Source organism: Camelus dromedarius, chromosome 7 (assembly GCF_036321535.1).
Source record: "Camelus dromedarius isolate mCamDro1 chromosome 7, mCamDro1.pat, whole genome shotgun sequence".
Taxonomy (NCBI): domain Eukaryota; kingdom Metazoa; phylum Chordata; class Mammalia; order Artiodactyla; family Camelidae; genus Camelus; species Camelus dromedarius.
Genome location: NC_087442.1, coordinates 70,571,282 through 70,596,094, shown reverse-complemented (window position 1 = coordinate 70,596,094; position 24,813 = coordinate 70,571,282). Strand labels below are relative to the sequence as shown.

Here is a 24,813-nt window from a genome sequence, read left to right as displayed (position 1 = left end):
TAAATATGACATTCATGCCATAAAAGTTACCTACCTAAGATATATTAAAAAGCTGACTAAATAACTGTAAAAAGGTATATATTCTTTCATATACATTTTAAAATAATAATAAGTACGCTAGAAAATTGAGATTTAAGAGCAGCAGACAAATTGAAGGCAGTTTTGAATGCTGTGTTAGGTAGTACATTTTTAATCACAACTTCCGAAGACCCACTTATACTTTTTTTCTTTAACTGGGATGTGAAAGGAGCAAAATATAGCTATATGGAGAACATATTTGACAATAAAACAAAGGCAACGTGTAACTAATACACATTCTTTACTTGTATTCCGTAAAAAGTGAGAAATTACATGAGGGACACTGTTTTAAAAACTTTGCTAAGCAAAACAAACTCTTCTCAATTTATTCTTCCTTCTTAAAATGCATACAGATGCACGTTTGCTTCATGTATCTGAATCTCAGGGATTTTGCATTATGCTTCAGTAAGTCAAATTAAGTCAACTTTGTAAAATGAAACTTGCGGTCAACACTTAAAGATTTTTATAAAGATTAGCCACTGTAACTGACGTCTAATTAGACTAACAACCCGTAGCTTCATTAGACACTGTTTTCCTGCTTAAACATCTCCTACTACTGTTTCTTGCTCGTGTGTAATAAGTTAAAATTCACTATGGAACAAGCAAATTATTTATTTATATAAATATATCAAATGAAAGTGTTAATCTGAGAAATTTACCTCATGCCAATCATAAAATAAGGACATCAAAATATCTGATAAACAAAAATACACTATTCTCTGATATCACTTACAAAATAATGTAAAATGCCACAGAATTTCAAAGTTCACTAGACTATAAAATTACACTAGCTGTCTACATTTTACAGTTGCAAAATTCTAGAAAGTGGATTTTTAATGCTTACTAAAATAAATGCCATCAAAATATAACTAATTAGACAGAGAAGTAATAGATACAACTTATGCTACATTAGTGCAAAGTCAATGAAGTTTTAATAATTTCAGTCTCAGACTCTTCAAAAATATATTCAGATCATCATTATTTTAAACACTATTTTAAGAGGGCTGATCACTCAAGTCAATACCAGTAATTAAACATGCATTACAATTAAACATAGCTTACTTATCTCAAATGCTGAATGGCACAGTATATATGACATATATTGGTTTCATAATTGTAACAAAAATGCCCTTGAAATTACCTGAAAATATGACTACCATGAGTTTAAATACATGGGCATTCTTAAAGGCAAATTAAAAACAATATCAACCATGCCTGGCACTTCAATTTAAAACATATTCACTGCTTATGACCTTGATATCTGGATTCCAAAGTTTCTTAAATATTGGAAATAAGTATTAGATTATTCAGTAGGTGAAAATACTGATCACTGTTAGACAGCATCTTACTGGCTCAGATGCAAATACTCTTCTGAAAAGTAACATATTTCATAACAAAATAAAAGCCAGCACTGACAATAATTCTAGTCCTCTCTTTAAAAAAACCACCCTGAGAAAGTCTTTATCAAAAGGATACTCTAAAGTTGACAGTATTATTCAGAATTGCTTACAGTCCCATGAAATACATTACTTTCACACAGCCTCATATCAGCATTAAAATTTTAACTCACTGCAAAACAAAGTCAAAATACTCAAAATGATAAAATATAAGCATAAATAAGATTATCTTACATGCAAATGGATAATGCACAGCATGACCAGACCCAAACAGCATGCATGGAGGAGGCATTATCAGGAACAATTGGCATATGAAGATCATGTCCCAATCCAACATAAAAAGACACAGAGAGGAAAAGGAAATCATAAAAGAAAAATGTCGATGCGTAACTTGTGCTTTTTAAATGGCAATCTGGCTGACCATTTCTTTAAAAGACCCATCCTGGGTACAGTGGCTAAAAAATTCAAAAGCAAGACTTCTCATCAGAAAGCACCAAGAAAGGCTGGGGAACCGGAATGCACTCTCTGCACTCCTGATACTTTTGTTTCATGTAAATATCTAACAATTCTCATTTGCAATACTTCAGTACCAACTGATATCATGACTAGACCATTTGTGCAACTAAAATAAAAGGCAGAATGCAATGTTTTCAACACTTAAATAGAAATAATTAGCAGTTAGTAGTATCAAACATACTACGTAGTTCAAAAAAATATTTCCCACATTCAGAAGTCTTGTGTGGTTGCTAGTTTGCCATTTGGAGTTTCCTTAGAAGGAAAACAAAAATAAACCATTTTTCAGGTTGTTTGCTCTTAAATTATATCACAATAGTTTACATGCAATATTGGAAAGTACTGCAAAACTAAACATTCACTAAAATGAACATGACTGCAATGAGTATAATTTGAGATGATACACAAAAAGAATCATGCAAGAGTAACATAAAACAATGCAATGAATCAAGAAAAGACATAAATATAATTTTAACCTCTACAAGGATGATAAAAGACATGAAGACTTGCAACAACATGAAATTCAGATGGATACAGAATTCTGCAGCTAGAAGGGAACTGAGGCTTCCACTGACCCACTGGCCCCGCACTGTAGAACTATTAAAGCTTTAAACTATTCTGAAACCTGGGCCCCCTCCCTGGTCAAATTAAATCAGAATTTTCATGACATGCAGCTGGGGATCCATATATATATTTAATTTCCTAGGTGATTATACCATGGAGGGTAGAAAACAATGATTAGTTCAACATTCCTGCTTTTCATAAAACGAAACTGAAGCACTATGGGGTGGAGTGACCTACTCAAGGATGTAGTGTTGCCTGGGAGTAAAACAAACTGGAATTCAGTTCTACTACTTCGTAACTTAATGATCTCTTCTTACTATACCACCTCTCCATTATAACATCATCAACTTCTTAACAGAAATGATACGCTTACATATAAAACCTCAGGTCATACTGAACTTTTTTCGAAATTCTGAAATGCTCTTACTAAACTCTACTCAACCGTAGGAAGTAGCCGTTTATGCTGATTATTTTCATTGTACTTACAGAAATATGCATGTGTAGGATAATGTTTATATAATGCAGCAAATGAAGGGAAGATTTTATGATGAGCTTGCTGCAAAGGCAGTATTTATTTGCAATTTCGGACTTTCCAAATTAGCTAAAGGGAACTTTCTCCAACCTCTAATCCAAAGATGCACTCTTACACATTTTGGCTTCAGTCGTGTGGCTTACAGGAACTATCACATCAGAATTCCATTTTATCCCCACTAAGAAGTTAATTTTACAGGCCGATTGTCAGGATTACGTGGATTTGACACTAATCTCCGAGTATTTAATAACCAATTTATTTTCAGAAGCCATTTCCTTATGATTGCTCTGATTGTTAACATTATTACATAATAGGCCAGCAATCTTTAGTTAGCAAAAGCGTACCCTCTGCCATCATTAATAACATTTTTGCTCTAGTTTGCTGAGAAATATGCTCATCTCCATCTCATGCTCCAGAAGCTCGGTATCAGGAAAAAGGTGGCATTAATCATATGCTTTTAGGAAGAGAAGCTTAATCTCAACTCTGATTGAGCAAATTTGAAGGCACCGCTAAGTTCACTCACAGTTACCTGAACATTGGGTCTCCTTTTTCTTAAATTAATTGTTGGTGCACCTACACCAAGAGGCTGAAGCAACAAAGAGATGGTAATTCACCCTACTACATACCGACACAGGGAAGGGTAACAGCCTACCATCACTTTCCGTCAGGTATTCCCTTGAGTAGAAACAGGTACCATACAGTTCGTGATGAGTCAATACATAAAACAAAAGCTTAAAAATACTTCCCGTGAATAAACAAATGTAATGCTAGTAAAAACACTCAAAAAATTTTTAGCAAAATGACTAATATTTTCCTTTTATTGATAGAAAAAAGAAGTGACAAAGTAGGAAATGAGACAGATGATTTGTCTCAGACAACTTTTATGCTGATTTAAAAAACCACAGGGTTTTTTAGAAGTTACAAGATTTGAAAGTGTAAAAATATAAATATTATAGGAGATTGAAAAGTCTTGATCTTAAACCCTTAAAATTTATGCCTTTGCTACTTATACCACATGTTAAATCTGTGAAACAAACGGAGAATTCAATCATAACACTTCAGGTTTCTTTAAAATACTGACTTCTACAATGTAAACTGTGCATAATTTCCTATACAATAAATAGTTCTTAAGATTGATCAAAATGAGGTATCTAATAAATATACTTAATCTAGCTATTTCTATGAAACAAAATGGAAGAAATCGAAAACGCATTTCAGAATGAAGGAGGATACGTAATTTAGCATCTGTCAAAATGTGGTCATGGTGGAGACACTACACTTTGAGAAGGTAAGTAATAACTATTTCCTTAGAAAATTCATATGCAAAAGGTTACATAGCTACTTTATTTTCTGATATTCTTGGCTTTAGGACATTTGTTCTGCCTTCTATAACCTACAAAATTTTACTGAAATACTTTGAATTAAAATTATACTTTCAAGAAGAAAACACAAGACATTCAGCAAACATCGCTTGCATTAACATTAGACTTTGACCTTATTAAATTATATCGGGGACTGTGGAACATAGCATTATTTTCATTTACATCTATGGGTAAATCTTGGATGAAAAAATTATGATTAATCTTGTTAGTACACTACTATAACCACATTGGTCCTTTGTATTTGCCAATTTCTAAAACAATTGTCTTACACTCTATCATCCTTTATCAGGTTCTTGTATCTATCTGCATAGCAGGCACCGTCACCCACAAAAACAAATTATAAGATTTAATCTGTTAATAATGAGCATTAATAGGCATATTTATTTCATAAGCATGAGTTTCAGTAAAACATCATACACTGATTGTTCAAACTTTTTTTAAATTTTCAGTGGTTTTCTAAAACAATATTTTAAAAGTTTTTCTATTATATACTTGCTTTTAATAATTTCCTATATATAAAACAAAGGGAAAGCTAACATAACCCTGAAGAAACTCAACTGGGCTTTAATACAGATTTCTAAAGAATTTATATTTTCTTTGTAACTATGAATTTTACTAAATTGATTATTCCAAATACGAACCAAATATATGCTAATACCATTCAAATAGTAATAAAATACTTTCTACATAAATATTTATTTGTACAAAAATGTAGAAAAGAGGAAAACTTTTCCAAATAATTACCTCTAAATGATGGATTTATATATATATGTATACATACACATTCTATATGCATTATTCTTTTTTATTATTTTGTCTATGATGTATTTTCATTCCTTCTGGGGAAGGAGTTAAGACCTACAGTCATAAAATACCCAGCTACAAAAAGTAGGGGTCCTTTATACCCTTTAGCACATTACATTAGTATTGCTTTTAAATCACTTTACTTATGGGAATATACTTTAAAATGCACTGGACATGGACACAATAATACTGTACATTTTAAAAGTCTTAAACAGATTTAAAAGAAAAAGCTGTTCTATTTTGGAAACATAGAATAATTAGTCAGTCATCAACAACTCTATTAAGAGGAACTTACCATGACATGTTTCTAAAGAGCTGTGATAGACTAATAATAATGTGAAAAAAGGCTTATACCACATTTATAACAAAATAACAACTTGAAAAGTAATGCAGGGTGATCAGCAGCTACACACGACTAGCAAATATTTAGACCATGATGGATTTTATATGGACATAGCTTCCAAAGTGAAAATTACAATACAGATATTAACTATAACCATTCAATATGTTTTTACACTCAGTCTCAATGGTTCTTAATTCTTATTTTTTTTCAACAGTATTTACTGACTCAGCTTTGTGTGTCTCTGTGTGTTTATGTGCACATACTTGTCTGCGTCCTAACGTATCACTAACAGTAACTATCAGTGAGTGGGGAGAAGGAAATAGCGTGCATAAGTGCACATATATTTCCCTCCAGTGTGGCATAAAGCATCCTTAATATTACCTCCAAAGTTAAACAATAACTCAAAGATACTTATAAATTACAATTGTAACAGTTTTTACTAATTTTCCCTCTAGATAAATAAGTTCCACCCTACCTGTGAAGCAGTAATGAAAAGGGAAATGAGTTGCATGAGATGTTTAGGAAAATATTTTATATCTGGGAAAACAGGCATAAAGATTAAGATTAAATGGTTCCTGTATGGAATTTTATCACCTCCATATACCTTACGGTTAACAAACTCTTCCCATTTCTGAAGCCCATCCCAATGAGTTTTACTTATTGAATTTCATGCGTATCTTTATAAGCTTGCTTGGAAGTAGAAAGAAAAACACTCTGGGAAATGGAAAGGAGAGAGAATTACCAGCAGAAATGGCCTAGGCATAGAGGAACATTAATAACATTACCAGGTTCACACCTATCCAGGGAATCTCCTTCACGACCTTACAGCCTTAATCAAAGTACCAAATGGGATGCATGAGACTCAGGCACAGGAGGTGATAATGGCTGCCTTTGAGATAGGAATATTGGTTAGCTAAATTGGTAAGAGAAAATGAAAACTGCTTTCACACCCTTCATATATTATAAACTGTGGTCTTGTCATCTACGAACATTACAGACATAATGTTCCTTTATACACAGTGCTATATATTGAATTTCAAAATGATGACCCTATTAAGAACAGGAATCATTACTTTCACAGAACACTAATCACTCTAAACAAATTATATACATACCTTTGGCTGAAGATTTGGATGTAATAAAACATAACCATTAGGATCAATTGCAAAATAATAGCCATTGGGACACAGCTGAAAACCATAAGAAAAAAAAACTTTTAAGATTCCTGAGTCATAATCACAAATACACACTCTTTTAAAGAAAAAAATTCTTAAACATGTATTTTAAGGCATAAAGAAGGATAACATGGTATCACTATATTCTTTAAACATTCTTTTTAATATTTCATTCTTCTAATATTTACATAACTGCACATAACTTTCAAGAATAACTTAAGTGCTTTAGGGACAAGCTAAATTAGTACAGAGTTTTAAAACAGATAAAATACCAAAGGAATAAATTGCATCTTACTGTTAGTCTTTTAATATCTTCCAAAGACACATCAACTCCCATCACACCAAGAATCAGCTGGTTCTATAAGATAGAGAAAAGGTGGTGTATTTTATATTAAACATTTACATATTTCTGCACAATTATACAATGTTCATCCTTTTACTTAACAATGGTTGAATTCCATACCAGCTTAAATATATGTATGAGTGAGACACTTTTGGTATCAATTTGCAATGATTCTCAGCTTTGATTATGTTCCCACAACTTGAGCATCATTACTTATCTTAAAAAGTGAAATCTGGATGATTAAAGCTAAAATATAAAAGATACATGAAATTTTTAGTTTGATACTTTATATTCATTACCCCTAATATTTATTTTAATTACTACTGTACAGGCAGCACCTATAGGTGTGTGTTTGGGTATATGTGTGTGTGTGTGTGTTTGTGTATGTGACTGTAAACTGACTTTGTGGTGTCCTATGATTAAGAAATCACAAAAATGTCCATCTTATTTAGGCAGTATGAAATGAGCAAACAATGGAATTTTGCTGCTTATAATACCTGTGTATCTGTAACTCTCCTGAGAAGTAAGTGACCTTATTGCTAATAAAATAGCAGAAATTCTCAAAACACTGTTTCTGGTTGCTGCTAACTTCTCAATATCAAACAATGGGTACCATAGTATTAGTTACAAATCAAAAGATCATGTGGTAAATTGCTATCATATCTCCTATGGGACACGAAGATGGAAATTATGTTAAACTTTGGAATCAGGAATTGTTGTCTTAATTGTATACATTATAAAACAAATCAGAAGTTATAAAAAACCATAATGGATTTGTCAACAGTTACTATAAGAACACTTTGAACACCATGGAGGTGTACAGAGAACCAGAAACTTTTGTCAACTATGCTGTTTTTCCATAAACCAACCCTCCTCTGAGCACATCCCAGACTTAAGCAACACCTTAGACAGTCTATACGAGGAGTTGGAGACTTACTCTTCTATGAGTTACGGTACTTAGAATTGACATATTTAACAATGGCAATGGGCCCCCAAAAAGGAATAACCAAAGCTTTCTATGGCCACAGTATTAAAATAAGGAGTTCAACTAATATTTATAATAAGTGAAAAAAGAATGCTTAAGTACAACACTTCATCATATCATAAACTGGAAATAAACTTCCCTCAACTCAGGAATATCAATCAAACTATAAAATGAATATTTACTATTAAAAACAATCTTAACTTCCGCATTTTAAAATTCTTCCAAATGCAAGCTAAGAAATGGGAATGGAAGCCTACTTTTACATCAGAAGTATTTTTAAAAATGAGGGAGTTTAGTAAGTGCAGGATACATATTTTTCAAAATTTTCAAAAGTTTACCTTGGTAGCATCTTAATACATTAACAGTATTACTGGTGCTATAGAAATCAAGATATTTTTATGAAACTCATTAGGAATTTTCCTTGAATCTTAAACAGCTGAAAAAAAAATAAAGAGAACTATTCATTTAAACCGGATCCTTAAGTTACATGACAGTTAAGAAAACCACTGTCTAGGAGTTAGAAGAGGAGCACTTGTATAAATGTCCCTATATACACCTGATGCAAACATCCCCATGGGTTTTTCCCTTTAGATTTCTCTCTCTAAACTCCAGAATACCTCAGATGTATTTGAAAATGTACACACAAAATACTGCCCATTTCTCATATAATTACTCCCAGAGTTTGACCTTCTGTTCTCATCAGGTCCCAGTTAAACAGAGTCAAGCTGAATCTTGGCTCTGGGGAACAGAGACCTTGACCTGCGTTTCCTTTTTCCCAGGTGGTTATCACATATGCAGCTGTTGCCTTTTACTTCTGTCCTCACGAGACAGTTTCATTGTATGTATTTCCTTATAGAAGTATCTTATCCACACTGAGCTTCAACGTCATAGTTTATCATTATTAATTTTATCAATTAACTTTTAACCTTTAAGTTTGTCTTATTTTCATTTTGGCCCGTTATGTTGAAGACCGGAAGAGTTCCAGTAATGACAAGTCCCAGCTCCTAAAAATAGATTGGGAAAAAAGGCACATCAGAATTACTATTTAAACTCTGTCATTCTGCATTAGTCTTCAGTATCTGACAGCGCATTTTATGGTTACTTTATAAAGAACCACAAAAAGTAGTAATTAATATTGAAAGCTTATTTTTTAAAAAATCAAAAGAAGTATTTCACAAATAAGCAAGACCTAGTAGGCAGATCTTTAAGCATGGAACATCGAAAATAATACTCTTAGCAGAGTACTGCAAATCACTTTAAAAATCAAAAGACACTACACATTTCAGTAACCCTGCCCCTCCACTCTTTTTTTCACAGTGAGTGATAGTTCACCTAATATTAGCAGCATCCATGAGGAGAGGGTGATATTAAAATATTGTTTCAAACGATTGATTTACTCTTCTTTCTTGTAGCTTCATTCTTATTTTTTTTCCCCATGCCCTAGGCCACAGGCTTCTTGCTAAATCAAAGATGTGTAACAGAATAATGTTATAAACAGAAAAAAACATGCTATTGATATTACATTTCTGGGATATTCTAGGTAAGCACTATGATGTTCAAAAGAAGAACACTGTTCCCCAAAACTCTCCAAAATGAATAATACTTTTTGACGAAGTAAAATGATGCAGACAAGAGAAGTGCAAGCATCACATATGACACTCTAGTCATGAAGCAGTTCAGTATAACAAATATTACATACTATTAATCAGCCTATAAACAATTACATATGTTACATGAATCCATGGAGACTAGGTGGATAAACTGATTTTCAAGTCAGAGGTCGCTTTTTCATTACTGCCATCTGCAGCAATTATATTTCTTTCACCATCATTTCAGGTCAAAACTACATTTTTTAACAAAATCACTCTTTAAAATAATTTTTTTAATTACTGTTGAAAACTTTGATTTACCTGAGAAAATATTAGTAATCTTTTTATGAATACTGACCTCAAACCTCATGACGCCTATTCTAATTCTAGACACTGCATGGTCTCCTAAGAAAAATGTCTTATGCGGTGATTTATTATTAGATACATGTGGGAAGCTCAAACACAATGGGAACAGACTTAGTGCAGAAGGACCATCTTAGGCTTTCAGCAGAACAACATATCAAATTGTTTGGGACCAAGGAAATTAAGGAAACGACTATGGTGATATACATGTTGCTTCTCTGTGTAGTCCTAAGGGAGAACATGTGACCATGAAAACACCTTTAATGAATATGCAAATTAATATTCACAGTGAAAAGTTTCCACCTCAATAAAGTCAGATTATAGATAATTCATATACCTAGTATCCAAGATCCCAAAATCCATGGATGCTCAAGTCCTCTCTATACAATGGGTAGTATTCGCATGTAACCCATGCACATCCTCCTATATACTTCAGATTATCTCTAGACTACTTATAAGACCTAATACAATGTGAAGGCTATGAAAATTATTGTAAATACAGTGTAAAAGTTATATGAATAGTTGTCGGTTCCTGGCAAAGTAAAGCTTTGCTTTTTATAACTTTCCAAAAATTTTTTTCCTGAATATTTTGAATCTGCAGTTGCTTGCACCTGCAGACATGGGACTCCTTGGATATGGAGGACCCACTGTATATACACATGCAGTTTTAAAAATGGTAGCATTTTAAAAAGGTATACATGGATGCAATAATTTTCTTTGCATCACTTTGACATTAATACCTAATATCATAATTTGCTTCTACATATGGTAACGTGTGCCATAAAATGAGATACTAGGCTTCTAACAGACAGAATTATGGATGAACTCACTGGTGCCTAACTTTCATTTTCTTTCCTGTTCATTAAGCAGACCAAAAACCTTTACCCTATTCTTAAGAACTGAGCAAGTCTCTAGAGATTTAAAAAGAGAAGTGAAACAAGATATTTGATATTTATTTCCTAGAATGCAACTCTTTTCATCTTCATCTCTTTTTGTATACAAAAAACCTTATTTCATCTCCCCAATAAAATGAACCCTCCAGCGTACTGTCCAGTCTTGTTCTGCTCTTGTCTCCCACTATCTCCAAAAGTGATGGAGGTATCTGTCATTCTTTCCACAAAACCAGCACTTCTCCAATTTTCTTACTGCACCCTCTTTCTGTAATTTCATTACTCATCACCAACTGTACAAACCTTACCTAGACTCATATATTTAGCTACAATAATACCATCTTTCTTTCTTTCTTTTTCTTTTTAAACCATCTTTTTAACCTGACTCTAATCTATTCCCACAGATATGGGCTTCTTTTTTCCTTAATTTCCAGAGCTCTTATCATTTTTCTCGTTATATTTATCACATTTTGTCTTGGAATATTTTTACCTTTTTCTTGTTAACATAACTATTAATTTCACTAGTATATATTTTGATTCTGCTATGCGCAGAGATTATAAACAAATACTGAGAATTAAAAGGTGGGTCACTTTTTATTCTCAAGTCAGTAAAAACACTGTTCTCTGTATTCACTGACTAGCCACTTCATGTGCCTCATTTGTTTTCTTTTTTTTTTTTTTTAACTTCGTTTCTGCTTGTAGAACAGCATATTTAGAAGCAAAATCTTTTCCTACTGTCATCTGTGCTATCAGTAAGGACCTTAGCAACAATGCAGACATGCTGGTTAATGAACTTCTGGTCATAGGAAATACAGCAGGGCACAGTTATTGACTCGTCCTATCACACTGTCCTGTGATGGATTTGGATATATGAAACATTTTGACCACAGCTTTGGATGACCATGTGACCTTAAAAAAATATGTGATGTCAGGAAGGAACACTGGACAATAATTTTAGTTAGGGCTTGAGGTAAGCAAGCTTCACTTTATCTTTCTTAGCATGCAAGGCTGCTGCTAACAGTGCCTATTTTTCTTCTAACTTCCTGTATATGTTTGTTCTACAAGAACCAAATGATAAGTACTTCTAAATGGATTGCATTCTGCCCTTCGGGTTCATCACTGCATTCAGAAAAGGAGTATCAGCATATAATTGAACTCCAAGTAGGAAAAGGGGTTACTGAATCAGTATTTACTTTCAGGACTTAGTATTTTAATTCTTTAGTAAAATTTTTAATAAAGTCTTCCCATCAAGTTAAGCATATGAATACATCTTAGGTATGGATAATTACTATTTATAACTTTCACACCAGGAAAGTGAAAATTACTTTAAAAATTTTGGCCCTACTGACATTTTGAGCTGAATTACTATGTGTGTGTGTCTGTGTGTGTCTGTGTCTGTGTGTGTGTGTGTGTGTACACGTACGGGTAGGGGCAGATTTGTGCATGGTGGGATGGGGATGTTTAACAGCATCCCTGGTATCTGTTGATTAGATGCCAACAGCCCATTACAGTCATGAAATCACTAACATCTACAGAATTCCTAAATGACCTGAGGGGAAAAAATCACCCTCAGCTGAGTACCGCTGCTTTAAAACGCGACGCAATACCTATACTAAAGTTTCAGCTGTGCAGTGGACAACTTACCATGTTTTTGTTACTTCACACCAGATTCGATCACTTCAGTAGCCTGTTTCCATAAATATTTGGGGTTGAATTTTGAGCAAGAAATTATCTACAAAGAGGTGATTAGGTTTGGGATTGCTGCAGGGTAGGATAAGATACTTGTTTAGCTAATTGAACGTTATCTATGACTTTTTTTGAGTCTGGTTTTAGTGACTGAGGCTGCACATGCTTTTGCTAGCTGAACCCTACTTTAAAAATACTTTCTTCACAATTCTCATTCTAAATCTGCAGTAATAGGTACCAATTCATGTGAGTTTAGTATTTTTTACATAAAAATTCAAAAAGTTATCAAAATGCCCTTCAAATCTAGATTCAGGGTTTGAAATTCCACATTCTCAGCCGCAACTAGAAAATAACACTTTACACTTGTGGTTTCCTATTACACACAAGTCTAGGTTTTTATGTAAATTCCTAAATTTCAGCAAAGGAGGTTGTGATAGAAGAAATTTTCAGAAGGTTTAGCAAGAGGAAAAGAGAAATGTAACATAGAAAGAAGCAGAATTCAGTCATGTGCTTTTGTTATGAGTCTTTGGTTGAAGAGCCTCTTACCAGTGCATCCAGGTACACATTTGTCCACTGCACTTGCTTGGCTTTGTCTCCTGCTAAAACCATTGGTCTTCCCAGAACATCCAAATATTCCTATTTAAAGATATATTAAAAAAAAGTTAAGTGGCTGAAAACCAGGAATCCTATGTTAGAAAGTCTCCACGGAGAAAAAGTTATCTAAGTTAAAAGTGAAAAATGAAGATGGAATCTAAATTATTAAGAGAATAAGTATATAACCATTCAATTCCTACTTTGGATACTCTATAAATGGTATGTCTACATACTCAGAATCAACAATATTTGACTTATATTATTTACACAATGTATCTACTCCAGTTTTTTTCAAGTAACAAAACATTCTCTTTCTGAGCTATAGCCAACGATAAGTGAAATACATTCTTTGTGAATCGTTTTATGTTAATCTAAACTATTTAAGGCTCTGTGATTTACTGTATGGAATTGTACAAATTTGAAATAATAAAGCAATCACACACTTGTTTTCATATCAGAGACTGTTTGGCTGAAATTCAAAACTACATTTAAACATATCAAAAAATAAATGAAGTACTGTGCCAAATCTAGACATCAGACTCCAATGCAGCTGCTGTTTCATTTCAAAATTCAATGCATTCAGTACTCATTTCCGCAAATGCCATGTTATTTGTGCTAGATTTAGACTTAGTCTACTTTATAGGCCCTCAATGATGTTTAAAATTGAGTAATGATTTTAAATAGCAAATTATGAATATTTAAAAATAATATATTTGAGTTAACTTGCTTCAATCTACCTAGTTCTCTAAGAAGCATGTTTTCACCCGAATGACTGTAGGAAAAATCATCCCTTTGTTGTAAATTGTAATAATTATTGTTTACTTTTCTATGTTGTACTTACAACTTGCAGCAACTCATTTAACTGATTTGCAATAGAACCAAGTTCAAATTATATGATGACATTGTTACTAAACTGATTTTATTTATTTTCTATGATTTTTCTACCATCGAGAAGAAAAACATACTCATATTTCTTTAATCTGAGTTTTGACTGTCTAAAAACACTTGGAACCTTAATAAAATAAAAAATAATACATTACCATGATATTCATCACTTTATACAAAAGTAACTTTATGAATTACTTATTCATTTTCACCTGTTTTCTCCACATATTGAGCATATTTAAAGCATAAAAGAAATAGCCTGAAAAAAATAATTTAAACAAATTTTAAATACCCATACCTGAGTATTGATTCTTATTGCTCCAATGGACGGAATTTCATAATAATAACCTGCAATATACATATATACAGATTTATACATACAAATATTATAATAAAATAAAGGGCCATAAAATTATTTTATGGTTTTGTAGGAAAAAAGAGCATTTTTTCACTTATTATTGAACAAACACTAAAATCTCAATACCACTGATAAATACAGAAAATGTTTGATTGCTTTGAGAAATTTCACTACATTTCTTAGACTGTATAAATTATTATTTTTCTACAAAGCAGTCGGAAATCTAGTATCCTTAAATTTTTTTTCCATTGGAGACATTACTAACAATGCACAATGATGACTATCTAACAATAATTATATTTATATAAAATATTTGCCTAAATGTAACTGTCGGAATAGATTGTTTCTATTTACTACAATGTGTTCACAGTTCATTTTTTAAATAACACTGTTTTTTTCCTGAGTATAAAGGAAATATGGGTTCACTACACAAAATCTAACTTACCTAGGTAGCAATGTATACGACATTTAAAAAACCAATACTTTATCCACTCAGGGAAAAAATGTACATATAATGTCAAACTTTTGGATATCTAAGTTCTACATAACTCAGATATTCTTTCATTCATAATCCTTCACATAAGTTACATTTGATAAGCTCATTAGTATCATTCAGTAAGATGTACCCTTTTATGAATGTACAATACTACGATTAGATGTCTGAATTTTTGTGTAACATTATTGTCAAAGTTTCCTGTATGTGCGAGTTTTCTCCATAGAAAATATCTTCAGCATCTTATTCTTGCCTCAGATCCTATAAAAATTAGCTACAACTTCAGTATTATAAATGATATTACATAGAACTAACAACTAGCAAGTTCTTCTCCTTATAATAAAATGTGGTCAAGTAAACAGATCCATTACCTTTATTTTCACAGGCCATCCACTGAATAGGTCCTCTGTCATAATTATGCTGACCAACTGAAAATGTGAACACACGTACCTGGTGAATTAAAAAATAGGTAACCGTTAGGCTGCATAAAACTGAATTAAGTGGCAAAGCAAAAGAGCTAAAATAAAACATAAATAAAAGCATGTTTTCAGTTAATTAATGTGACTAGAACAACTGAAGCAAGTAAATCACTCAGGAAGGCATCAGAGAGAAACCACCTAATCTACTCTAGAGACATCAGTTACTAAACTGAAGTCAATACTTGGGTGCCCTGTACCACAGCCCAATCCTGTGGCAAGACTGTGACTAAGGTTTCATTAGTAGAAATGGCCTCTTTCAGGTTGACCCCAACTTCACCTGTCTCACCTGGTAAAAACATATTATTTCTACATCTAGTCACTGCAAAAAAAAAAAAAAAAAGGTCCTATTTCATAGGAATGAGGTATTACAAAAATATATATAGAAAGGAGGTCATTATACTTTCAGTTGCTTAGGGTAACTATACTTAATGATAGTTTCACTACTTTCACACTAGGGAAGTATTTAGGATGCACATGTATGATTATGATGTTACTCATATTACTTACTTTCTACAAAAGATGACTAGTATATACAAATAAATATTTTAAGTTCCTAGGGTATTTTAAAAGAATCAAAATACTGACTATTTCTAATATAATATACAAATATTTAAAAATTCAATGGAAATATTTTTTAATTATAGTGATTTAAACACTCATTAGAAGCCACTGAATTTAAATAATACTATAAGGGTTTGGAAGATAAATTCAATGATATCAACAAATATTTAATAAAGCGGCTGTTTAACATATACTGATTTTTACCAGTTTAGTAATCTAAGTAAATCAATACTCTACGCTCAACATTTTAGCTTTTTCTCAAGATAAACAAGCAGAAAAACACTTTTCCACGAATTCACATTCTGGTTTGAACTATGTTAAGAGCTTTTCCCTAATTCATGTCGATTGACTGTTTGAATTGCCATTTTCTAACTGTTTCGTCTGCTCCATCTTTTGCACATGACTGCAGAACACAAATCTCAAAAGAGACTTCACATCTGTTCTCTGTTCTTTCGCTGGTCTTGGCCACACAGAGCTCACATCATAACAATCCCTGCCCCAGAATGTACACTGGGGATGCTGCTGCTTCACTTGTAAAGTTTCACGTGAATCGCCCGTAAGCCGTATGGGATTGCCTTCGTTACACACGAAGCCATTTGGTGAACCCATCGGAGTTTTAATCACCTAAGATTGTCAGGACAAACGACTGGTTCTAGGTTAACAGAAACTGGTGACACCTACCCCTCTCTCTCCTATCCATCAAAATGCAAAATGCACTTTCATTTTCTTAAAATCTTCAATTGGGTCATTGAGGGGGTTTGTCTACGTATTTCAATGCACTGTGACTGCTCACATAGTTACACTTACTCCTAAGTGGGAATATTTTTATAAACAGGTTGGCCACCCTACTGATAATTCAATTTAACTTCCCTACCTTAAACAATTGTCACATGAATTCAGAGCAGGGAAAAAACCCAGATGCTCGAGAAAGCACTTGGGATCTCCTTCATAATGAACATTTGAAAGCAAGTCTCCAACTTTCAATTTAAAGCACTGCTTTGTCTAGTTGTTCCTCCTACCACCACAGTGCTCTAGTTAAATGTTTTCCCTAAAATACTTTTCAGCACAAAGAAATAAGTGAATAAGACTAAATGAATTACTGTAACTACATCCCTGGAAGCCAAGTATTTCTAATAACATAGAGGCTACTCTTAGACACATACCATGTGATTACTTTGACTGATGTTATTCATCAAGTAGTCCAAATAAACATAACTCAGCCAAAACACATACCAGTTTAAAAGAAATGAAAAAAAATTGTTGCCTTATTTGTTTTACTACAAAAGTTTTGCCTGATCCCCAAGGTTTGCCTACATGGAGACCTCAGAGGTTGTCTAAATTAAGGAATTCAGATTCACAGCTGGGTGTCAAAAGTGCACATTCTGTCACAATTAATTATAATTTTATAAAATTTTAATACACACTAGGATTTTTCCTTCTCTTTTTGCCCATTTTTCAAACAGGGCCTTGGCTTTTGAACATTAGGCTGCATCAACTGATTTAATTATTCCCTAACAGCAAATGTATAATTTATATCTTTCCTCGATTTCTGTTTGCCTTGCCGTAGACAATTTTAAAGACACTATTTATCTGAAACTTTCCTCCCAGTGGTTATGAAAATTTTAAGAATTACAAGTTCAACCTTTCTGTACGTTCTCCAACTGCCTTCCCATTACAACAGTTACAAAATCTTTCTAATATATCTAAGATGCTTACTTTTCTCTTGGTGGATACACATACATACACACATACACATAAAACACATGCAAGTCTATATTTAATCATTTATGGATTATTTTAGAATTTTCTGAGATGATTTCATTAGTATACATTTGGCTCAGAAAATTTATTAGAAATCACTCAAACTTTTAAATTCTTTACATGACAGTGAAAACACTTGACATAAATCTGATTTCAATCCCAGGTGTCATATCCACGCTGAATATGGCTTCGCTTTACACATTTTAGCTAATTACAATAATAAGGATTTTAACTTCACTGATTTTATAAGCGGGTGTGATGCACACTTCATAGTGCACGTCCGCAGGGAACTGGTGAAATTTGGAAGATGATTTTTGCACCTTAACTTTCCACTTGCAGTTTTGGATAGTTTGGTTTCTCCTAATCCACACACTATATTACTGCCACCCTGTGGAAGAGTTATTGAACTAACTGTAAAATCCCAGATGCCAAATCCACGGAGATGACTGCTAGCCTCTCATTATTCTACAGCTTTCCACTTCTTTCAGTTTACCACTCTTGCTTAGCCATCATCAGGGGGAAAGGGGAAAGACCTCTTGAAACATGCACAACTTAGAAATTATGGTAAATTGCATTTTCAAAGATGTATATTTTTAGAGTTCTTTTCTTGTTTAGAGTTCTTGTTAGTGTATTTACAAAGTTTTACAAAAAACAAATAAAATGACATAAAATAACTCAAAACACTCGTTATGCAGTCACACAAGCTAAATATTTCATTTACAGTCTCCACTAAGCAAATTACTTACTTTAAATCATGCCGCCAATAAAGCAAAGTCAACTTTTGTGGAGGAAGATTCCTTTACTCATGCCTGATAGAACATTTATAATCACAGCACTACATTCATGTAACGACCGTGTACTGGAAACTTTCTGTTCTAAGGGCAATGTTCCCAGAACATGTGTAAAATGGTCCTCAACTAATCTAGGTGACTTTAGATAGGCTCATGGTTCAGACTGTTCACTTCAGTGAGGGTCCTATGTGAAACCCACACAGTCATAGACGGCTTGGAAAAATATTTTTCATAATGTTGGAGCCCAGGTCTTCAGCAGAAATAACATGGAAAGGTAGTATTGAATAAACACTGGATTGGCTTTAAACAGTTTCAAGACTGCACTACTGTATCTATTATGGTACTTTATACATAAATGGAAAATAAATATTTATTAAATGACGGAAAATTGAATAGCTAAATGAGTGGTCTCAACATTTTCCCAGAGACATCTAAGACAAACTTTAGTATCATCTGACACATAAGTCAGTTCATTACAAACACAGCAGAGACAAAACTAGACTCACAGTTGTCTTGCCTTTTATAACCTGAGCTGTTTCATTACACTTACATCATGCTAAATTCTTAATTGTTTTATTTTATGTTATGCAGACTTACTCAAAGGAATTGAGCAAACTTCTTCAGGCAAACTGAAGTATACTTTGTGCACCTGTATCATTTATGTACTGTGTTATTCCTAGAGAATGACAACAATTCTCATGCTTATTGACTCATGCTAAATTATATAAGAATATTCAGAAAAGAAATAGTACTTTGAAACCTTATTTAATAAAACTAAACTTAGAACAGTTAAAATCAGTCTTTACTGTCAGTTGCAAATTTACATAACTGTTCCTTCAGTTGTTTCAAAAAATCATTCTTTTCCTCTGAACAGAGCACTCTAATTCCAAAAATGTGCAATTGATACGTGAAGTCTGGCCTGCCTGATCAGAGAAAAATTTACTAATAGCAAATTTTGGTTATTTAACATGCATTATTGATCTGTTCCTTATAATACACCACTGATTTACAACTTTAGCCTTCAGTTTTGGACTCCTGTTAATCTGTTTTTTATTTTGTTTTGTTTTGTTTTGTTTGTTGGAGACTAAAATACTTGTCTTCAATTAAGATTTTTCCAAAGCCACAGGGTCAACCTATTTTAAAAAACCATAGGAATTTCTTGTTTCCCAGCAGAACCCAGTTACTGGAAACTGTCACCTCAACAATTATCAGTTACCCAGAGTTCAAGTTTAATTTGCAATAGGCAAATCTCCAAAGAATAATGGAAATGAGACTATGAAGAAAGCCAATAAAACTAAAAGAAAAATTTCAGCTATCGAATCATGTTAGAAAAATGATGTCAAATTTTATTAATTTACTGTGTGTACTAAAATTTTTGGCATTAAGCCTATAAAAATATTAGACTGGACTGAGTATTTTAGGAGAAAATTCTACAGCGGTTTCCATAATTCACAAGTGTAGTAGAATCCAGAGTGTTTAACCCACATCTCTAGTTTTATAGCATTATGAAATAAATAAAAGTGTCCAAATTCACCCTTCACACTTAATTCATTTTATAAAACCCAAAGATCTGAAAGGTTCTTGCAAGCCTGCAAAGATTTGATGGCTTAGTTTAATCCATCTTAGCCCCTCAAGGCTGTGAGAAGCATGTCCCTTAGCAGCAAAGCCTGGCTCTCTGACAAGAAGGAAAGATCCTGGGTGGGCAAATGATGACTGGCGTGGCTGCAAGGCTGTCCTGAAGAGAGAGACAGATGGCCAGCCAGGCGCATTCCACATGAGGTTACGAAATTGGGACTGTAGATCATTTCAATTATTGACTTTGACACTTAGTAGCGGTATGACTTTCAACAAGTTACTTAACTTCTCAAATTTTGGTTTTCTTATTTCCAAAACAGAGATGATGTTAACAATAAAAATCTTTCCTCATATGATTATTCCAGTTGTGAATGAAGTGATACAGGAAAAGCTTTCCTATTATACAGAAAATTATAAGCACAATACACATTAGCTATGGTGATAAAGATGACCACGATGATGGTGATACAATGTCTTCTATCAGTCAAACGATCGGAAATCAGTGAGGTAACATTTGCCATGAGTGGGATGTTAGCCTTTCAAGCCTCAAAAAGAACATAAAATAACTTGAAATAACACCTTCCCAGAGGAACACATTTGGCTTGCCTTATTACATTTAGCAATAAACTCTAAAGAAAGGAAGCCAATATTGTCTAAATGCCATTGTGTCCACGTAAGGTATGCCTGTATGGGATTTCCCAGGGTCTGACAAAGGCAAGAAGTTAATCAACGACTGTTGAATTTGTTTAAGTAAAACAAAACAACTTTAAAAAAGGACACGAAAATGCAGTAGGTTTTGCCTAGATGACCGTCAAAAGCCAAGCTGATATTTTTCTCCTCTCTCACATGTCTTGCATGTGGGTGCACAACACAGATGCAAGCTCTGGGATTATGCTGGTGTTTAACACCTTTAAGAACAATTATAATGAATCATCCTTGCATTATCAGATTATAAGGAAGTAATTTCGGGGTTGCCCTTCCCACTGCATACATTTTTAACTACTTGATAAAGGAGAAATATGCAATGAGCACATCTTATTTCCAGGCAATTTATAGCTCTGCAAAGACTATCACCAGCAGAGAGGTCACAAAATAAACAATACACTCTTTTGTTTCGGGTGTTTTTCTTGGGTAATGCTAAATACTTCACTGACACTAATAATGAAGACACTCATGAAAAACCACATGTAGGACTGATTTGAGTGAATGCAGAGAAGCCATCAATGTAATCATTTTTTGTATAAACTTAAGCCCCCTACTTACTTACAAGGTGACACATGCAAGCGTAGAGCATTAATTTTACTACACAAAACAAATGGTTGCTTTCAGTTATTTTCTTTGAGGAGAACAAACCTTTTGAGTTCTTCTACCACTGATGAGTGTTTTATTGCTTCCCTTAGGAGCTTCTGTACTCCATGTTTATGTTTACTTACTTATGTTGGACATTATCAGTGAACAGTTAGCAACCACTGTACATCAAGCCCTTCCTAGCATCTAAGGCTTCAGGGCTACGTTTCACAACTAACACAACACTGACTTCATGGAACTTTCAATAGAGGAGAGTTCATGATAACAGATGAATAAATAAACAATGAAATCAATGAAAAATGGTAATCTGGCAGAAAAAGAGCAAAGAGGAAAGATGGTGCTGAAATAGAGGATGATAAAGATGGTGTGTGGGGGAAAAGGACCACTCTAGAAAGAAGGAGCAGGGAGACCTCCCTGCGGAGCTACATGGAAGGCAGAGTTCTGAATCTGAGAAGAAGATGGCCACAGAAATAGCAGAACAGAGTGTCTTTTCTGGTAAAATGACTTAACACACAAAAAAGGCAATCCCAATTCTAACTGGTACAATTCTATCTAGACCTTATTTCAAGTGCATTTTCTCCACTCTATGGCTTCTGTCACGTGATATACTTTCTGCTTAACGTACTACTTAGTCTCGATTTTCACCACATTTGTTCTAGCTATTAAATTAAGGACTCTGTACAATGTATAGAAGTAATATTACTCAAACTTGAAGCAAACATAACTGATAATATTTTCCTTACTTTGGGGAAAGAATTATCAATATTAATTTTATTCTAAGAAAAACAAACATAAATAAATCTGTCAGAGAGAAGGACATATACACACATGCACATGCATGCATACAATGCGAATTTTACAGTGATAATTTATTGGCAGGGCCAATGTTACTTGCAATTAGTGTTTTCAGCTATACAGTAGCTCTAGCATAAGTAATATATTTGGTTTTTATGAATGCAGGTAGACTTCCTATTCTAAAGCTAAAAAAGAAACTGTTGAAAGTACCAAAATACCTGCAATGAAACTTTTTAGAAGCAGTGCATTTGGTAAACAGTATTATATATATTTTACAAGTCTGAATGCCCTTCATTATCGTACGTCTGACTTAGTCCTTCCAAAGGCTTCACTGAAGGCAATGAATGATCTTCCCTACCATCTGTTGAAAAAGCAACTGACAATTTTTACTCCTATTGTATAAAACACACATGCAGATTCAAGCATCCGTGATTTGCTTTAGATTTCTGTAGGCTATAGATGATTTCTATTTTCAATCCGACAGAAAAATACGAGAGACTTTGCCTATCATTTTTTAAAGAAGTTTTAAAAGTAATGCATCTATTGTCAGAATCTTACATTTAGCTATGCATCCTTTAATTTGAAAATTATTCTGTATCTATATGTTTCTTCCCATTTGTTCTTATCATTCAGTATACTAGTTATTTTGAAAATTTCATTTTATACATTTTGAATGCCTTTTTATCTTCAACTGGTTCTGAGAATTCAGCTCAGAATCCAAGAACGATTTTCCAGCCGGCTAGACACTCTTAAGTGACGACTGCTAACCAAGCCCTTTGCCATTCTACAGAAAATCAAATATCTTTACTTTTGCTAGGCCTGGGAATTATCTTTCAACTCTGTGTCTGGTTTTACTTTCTTTTATTCATTTGTTTGGACTCTAGGATGGAGCTCATTTTGATTTTGGCACCAGTTTTGAGGAAGTCTCGAACACACGGGTGAGCCCTAAGGAATGGCGTGGCTGCAGGTAAAGATTAGACAGTGAATGAGTGTTAATTTGGAACAGCTGTGTGAGGAGATGACCATGGACTCAGGTTTCAACTGTACCTATCTATAATCAGGTAGATTGATTCCCACGAGTAATACATTTCCAAAGAACCCAAACATTTTGTTCTAATTCTCAAACCTTTTGGCCTCATTAGCTTCTGCTGTGTATCTGCAGCCTCACTCATCAGCTCTCCGGATGTACCGTGTCACACCTACCTGGGTTGCTGTGAATGATTTCTGGTGTCATTCTGGATGAAAAATGAGTGTACATGCAGCATTCAGCAGCCACATTAAAGCCAAGCAAGAGGCTTGGGGAAGAAGTAGGATTCAAATAGTTGCTTTCAGATTTTTTTTTTCCTCTAAAAGCTCTCTAACCTTTGGGACTTTGTAATTTTCATATTTTTAAGCTACAAGTGATTTTTTTTTTTACAGAGTATGCTTTAAAATACTGTCATAATCAAACAGAATTTTTAAGCGTATGGAAAATATGTAGCTTACTATCAAATTCCAGTTTTACACATTGGCTTTTGGAAAGATAAAGTGGCTAGTGAAGCTCAGAGTTGATAAATTTACTATATAAGGAGTATGATTTTTGCAGGTAAAGACTTGGTCTGTCATACACATTTTTAGATGACAAAGATAGCTAATGATCTTCCATATCACTGCATGTGGGCTGCAAATCTCAGACTGCATGGGCGACTGCAAGGTAGGGAAGTCTGAATGAGGCGGGAAGTTAGAAATGGTTTGACAATTCATCCAAAACCATTTGAAGCCATACTTAAAGATTTGAAGCCATATTTAAAGAAAAAACCTTTCTTGCACGTATACACACTATTTTTAGTAGGTACATATACACACTATCTGCACACATATGCCCTTGGCATAAACAACAAACTATGTAAATGTTGTCTTGACAAAATACAAAATACACTCAAAAATAAGTGAATTTAAAGTGACTGCCTGCTGTCATCTATTTTCACCGTTAGTAGATACAGAACATGAAAATACCAAGAGACAACCTTTCTGTTTGTTCAACAAAGTTTTCCCACATTAGAAAATTCGGGAAGCCGCTGAACTTGGAAGCAGAGTGCGTATGAAATGCGGTACAGCGATGGTTCCAGAAATATAATTCCTACTTGTCCAATTCAGAAATTTGTGATCTGTATCTCTCTCAATCCCTCCTCTTTTAAGGATTTGCATCAATAATCCTTTCTCTGCTTTGCATCTATCAATTTTCTCTGTCTTGTATCCCTTTACCAACCTACAATATAGAATAATGACTCAGCTCTTCCATGTTTTAAAAAAACAAAACATAGACATGCACGTGTGTGTGTGCACAACTTGATCCAGAGTTATCTTTTTTCCCCAATATTCCTTAGCATATTTGCAAAGATTTAAAAAACATTATTTTATGTTCAGATTTCTACTTCCTTATCCCTCCAACACTTCTCAACACCTTTTGCAATTTACTCACATCACTTTACACAGGAGAGCTAAGCCCAAGTTACACACACAGTCCCTTGTTTCTGGAGATACAATGGACAGAAGGAATATCCATTTATAAATATATGTGTATATATCT

At 33.5% G+C, this 24,813-nt stretch overlaps 1 protein-coding gene across 6 annotated transcripts in view; it reads right to left on the bottom strand.

Annotated features, from left to right (window-relative positions):
- The window catches only part of CACNA2D1 (calcium voltage-gated channel auxiliary subunit alpha2delta 1), a 425,079-nt gene that overhangs the window by 49,222 nt on the left and 351,044 nt on the right, over positions 1–24,813 (bottom strand). For 4 of the 6 annotated variants that reach the window (XM_064487625.1, XM_064487627.1, XM_064487626.1 and 1 more), the window contains exons 13-18: positions 15,346–15,424; positions 14,422–14,471; positions 13,191–13,280; positions 9,043–9,120; positions 7,078–7,146; positions 6,729–6,809 (exon numbers count right to left, since the gene is read on the bottom strand). In XM_064487625.1, the coding sequence (XP_064343695.1) occupies positions 6,729–6,809; positions 7,078–7,146; positions 9,043–9,120; positions 13,191–13,280; positions 14,422–14,471; positions 15,346–15,424 (447 nt within the window). Of the gene's footprint in view, positions 1–3,613; positions 3,671–6,728; positions 6,810–7,077; positions 7,147–9,042; positions 9,121–13,190; positions 13,281–14,421; positions 14,472–15,345; positions 15,425–24,813 lie in introns of all 6 variants that reach the window. The other 2 variants (XM_064487623.1, XM_064487624.1) reach the window with 1 other exon arrangement.